Source organism: Xiphophorus hellerii, chromosome 3 (genome assembly GCF_003331165.1).
Source record: "Xiphophorus hellerii strain 12219 chromosome 3, Xiphophorus_hellerii-4.1, whole genome shotgun sequence".
NCBI lineage: Eukaryota > Metazoa > Chordata > Actinopteri > Cyprinodontiformes > Poeciliidae > Xiphophorus > Xiphophorus hellerii.
The window spans coordinates 27,265,840-27,270,125 of NC_045674.1; the positions used below are offsets into that span (position 1 = coordinate 27,265,840).

General features: G+C 46.1%; 1 protein-coding gene across 1 annotated transcript in view; it reads left to right on the forward strand.

Moving 5' to 3' along the window:
- gdf6a (growth differentiation factor 6a) overlaps window positions 1-3,417 on the forward strand; it is a 10,307-nt gene extending 6,890 nt beyond the window's left edge. Inside the window, exon 2 of the mRNA XM_032554291.1 lies at window positions 995-3,417. Coding sequence (XP_032410182.1) covers window positions 995-1,884 — 890 coding nt within the window. The 3' untranslated portion in view covers window positions 1,885-3,417. The remainder of the gene's footprint in view (window positions 1-994) is intronic.
- The last annotated feature ends 869 nt before the right edge of the window (window positions 3,418-4,286 follow it).

Consider the following 4,286-nt stretch of genomic DNA (forward strand, 5'->3'; position numbering starts at 1 on the left):
AACAAATATGAATCTTTCTGCAGGTTTGTTCTTACCGTCGTCTATAACGGGTCACCGTGAACCGTTTTCTAAAGCGACATCTTTAAAGTCAGGAGCAAAAATAGATTTATTTATGGGGCTGTAACGTTTTTTTAACACGCGCCACCGGAAATGCTTCATCAAAAATAGCCATTGTTTGTCAGCGATCATATTTTTTTGCACTCTCCCAAAAAAAATTCAGATTTCTAGAGCAACTCTTCATCCAAACACGCTGTTTTTAAAAAAAAATTATTATTATTATTAAAAGTGGCACGCCATTAAAAATGCATTTTAAAAAAAAATATTGACCAGACGTATCGGTGTGTGGAGCTTTTACTAAAAAAAAAAAAAAAAAAACAACAAAAGAAAAAAACACAGTCAGGAACAACCGGACAAATGCGCGCTTTACTTTAGGCAATCCTTTTTCCACAAAGAAAAAAGAAAGAAAAGTGAAGGCAGCACTGCGAGGCGTTAACGGGCATCTTAATTGCATCATTATCGGATAAATTTATTACGTGGATTAGAAATTAGGCGGGGACATTAATCATCCTTCTGCAGCGGGTTTCGCCTTTCTTCTCCGACCAGCTCGTCAGCTGCAGTTTGTGTGCGGCGGGCTCGTGGTGGACGTTTGAAAAACAAGAGCGAGCGAAAGAGAGAGAGAGAGAGAGAGAGAGAGAGAGAGAGAGAGCATCACATTTATTAAGCATCACGTTTGCAAGCTAAACTATAAGATTTTTAATCATTTCACTGGCAAATATTTCATTTTTTTGTGTGTGTGATTTAGTAACAAGTTGGGCGTAGAGAGAGAGAGATAGAGAGAGAGAGAGATAGAGAGAGAGAGAGATAGAAGGCCTTTGTAGGAGAATGTGACCCCCCCCCCCAACACACACACACACACACACACCACCTCTCTCCCTGAACACTGTACACTCTAAGTGAATCTGACTGCAATTATTTTCTTCTTTCCTCCTCGCAGACAATCCTTTGCACTCTCCTCTGAGAAGACAGAAGTATCTGTTTGATGTCTCAACCCTGTCCGAGAAAGAGGAGCTGGTCGGAGCCGAATTAAGGATATTTAGAAAAGCTTTGGGGGCCCCTCAGGCGGCGGGGCCCTTCCACCTCCAGCTCTACCCGTGCCGCTCCGACAAGCCGCTGGACTCCAGGTCTCTGGACGCCGCGGACTCCGCCGAGACCGGCGGCTGGGAGGTTCTGGACGTGTGGGACGCGTTCCAGACGCAGCGCCAGCACAGGAGCCAGCTCTGCTTCCAGCTCCGGGCCGCGCGCGGCAGGTCCGACGACGAGGTGGACCTGAGGCGGCTGGGCCTGGACAGGAGCGGCCGCGGGCAGCAGGAGAAGGCCATTCTGGTGGCCTACACCCGCTCCAGGAAGAGGGAGAACCTGTTCAACGAGATGAAAGAGAAGATCAAGTCGCGGCGGTCGGCGGAGGAGAAGCCGGCGAGGGCCGAGGGGCCGGGCCAGGGCCCCCCGCGGCGGCGCCGGAGGACGGCGCCGAACAACCGGCACGGGAAGCGGCACGGGAAGAAGTCCAAGTACAGGTGCAGCAAGAAGGCTCTGCACGTGAACTTCAAGGAGCTGGGCTGGGACGACTGGATCATCGCCCCGCTGGGCTACGAGGCCTACCACTGCGAGGGCGTGTGCGACTTCCCGCTGCGCTCGCACCTGGAGCCCACCAACCACGCCATCATCCAGACCCTCATGAACTCCATGGACCCCAACAGCACCCCGCCCAGCTGCTGCGTGCCCACCAAGCTCAGCCCCATCAGCATCCTGTTCACGGACTCGGGCAACAACGTGGTGTACAAGCAATACGAGGAGATGGTGGTGGAGCAGTGCGGCTGCAGGTAGCGGCGTGTCGGCGTGATAAGCAAAGCAACGGAGGAGGAAACGAAAAGACAGATTTTTTGTTCAAACCGACGCGCTGACGGCTCCGCGGACGTGAACAGATCAGCTCCTCACAGGGTCTGGAGAGTTTTAATCCAAATGACGGGAAGCGCTCACAGCAAGCCCCCCCCCGTCCCTCAACCCCCCTCCACCGCCACCTCCACCCCACTTTATTGTTATTTATTCAAACTGATTAACACTAAAAGCGTCCAGCACATTTATTCTCATCCACGCAGGGACCTTTAAAAAAAAAACAACAAAAACGTGTCAAGCGGAGTGTCCAGGAGGTTTTGGCGCAAAGCAGCGAATAAGACGCAGTGCGCGCTCTGCATGGCTGCGGGGCCAGAAAGGAGTCTGTTTATCTGGGAGCGCCGCGCCTGATCGGGACGTTTTGGGGTCCTCTCCTTTGTAGGAGAATGTGACCCCCGACCCCACCCCCCAACACACACACGCGCACACACACTCCCTAACTGGAGACATTACAGGCTCGGGATAGAGCCTGCTTTCACCAAATAAATGAATACATAAAATAAAAGAGAAAGAAAGAATTCAGTAAACACATGAGGTGAATGTCTAATGTACCAAACACAGAAACGTGGATCTGGATGTGAGGAGATAAAGATGTTGGTGGTGATGCCTTCAAGAGATTTTTTTTTTTTTTTTTTTTTGTGCCTTGAAAGGACCCAGATAAGATCTGTGCCTCTCCTGGGACCTGACGCATGGAAACGATGATTATTATTTTTTTCTTCTTTTCTTTTTTTTGGGAAAAGCACACATAACTGGGGCGGATTTCGTATTTTTTTTTTTTTTTTTTGTGGCTCAAAAGTCTGCATCTTTACGCAATGCACTTCCACGACTTCCTGCGCCATGCACGGACAAGTGGTTCAGCGAGAGAGAGAGAGAGAGAGAAGAAAAAAAATTAAAGACTCGCCGATCGAGACTATATTTAAATGCACATTAGCTTTGAATGCACTGCTGTTCATTTTTTTCCCTGTCTTTATCTCTGAGCTGTAAATATTTTGTACAGTCGAAAGAAAAAAAAAAACTTTACAAAGTGCTGCGAATGAAGAGACGCTCGAAAGGCGTTTCTTTGTAAATGTAAAAAAAAAACAACAACAAAAAAAAAAAAAAACACTGCACTCAAATCGGTAAAAACAAAATGTCTATTCTATAATTATTTTATTATTTGTGTTGTACAGAGTTCCATGATAATCATATATTTCTTACGTCGTAAAAAAAAAAAGAGTAATTTAAGGCGTCTTCGATATTTTTTTGCAGAGGGTGGAAAGTACAATTATTAATATCTATCTACCTCATTATTGCATATAGGATCTGAGTTTGAGGTGCATTCAGTTAAAGTGTAAAGAGCTTTTACAATCATATATATACATATATATATGAGATATATATATATATGAGATCATTTATATAACATATATTACTGGATACTACTCCACAGCATTACTGTACAAATAAAATTCCAAACAAAGCCTGGAATTTCTGGCGAGTTTTTGCCTTTTTGTGTTTATTTCACTCGATTTATGTTCGGAAACTTGGACATGCAATGAATGTCTTAAGAAACTTGTTCGCATTTTGTCACGACGCGACCACACACTTCATTGGGTTTTATTTGGGGGGGGGGGGGGGGGGGGGGTTATGTGACAGACCGACACAAAGGAAAATCGCAAGTGAAATGAATGCGCGTTTTCTCGCATATTTCACAAATGATAAAAACTGCAAAGTTTGGCGTCGAGCCCCCAATCAGTCGGTACCCACGTAGAATGACTGTTGGAGCCGAAAGTCGTTTGGGATATGAGCTTCATAACATGTAAGGCCCATTGTTTTCTGGAAGCTCCTCCGGCTCCGGTTAGTTTTGGATGCAGAATCTTTCCGTTTGCACCGATGTTTGGGGGGGGGGTTATAAACAGTGGCTGGGTTTTACGCGGGCAATCGTTAGAGAAAGGGAGGCAGGTGGGGGCCACGAGTTCCGTCTAACAACAATTTATCTGTAAATTGCGCACTGAACAAGTTTTCCATCGCTTTCATGCGTGTGAAGTCAACAGCTGCGTTTTCGTTAACAGTAGAATTGCGCATTTTTGAAATTACTGTAACATGTTGGCTTGTGGTAAACTCGCCAATTTTGAAAAATAAATCTCACTTTTTCCATAAAATGTTTTATATGCGCTGGGATGAGGTGGATTTTCTCAACGCATTTGGCAAAACTGCAACGGAGACACTTGTTTCATGTCACACCAGTCACACGATCGAGGGCGATACTGGGAATTTTGGCATCGATCCAATACCAAGTAAACGCAGGGCCAGTATCGGCGATATCAATGTGACGATACTTGACAAGAAAATACTTT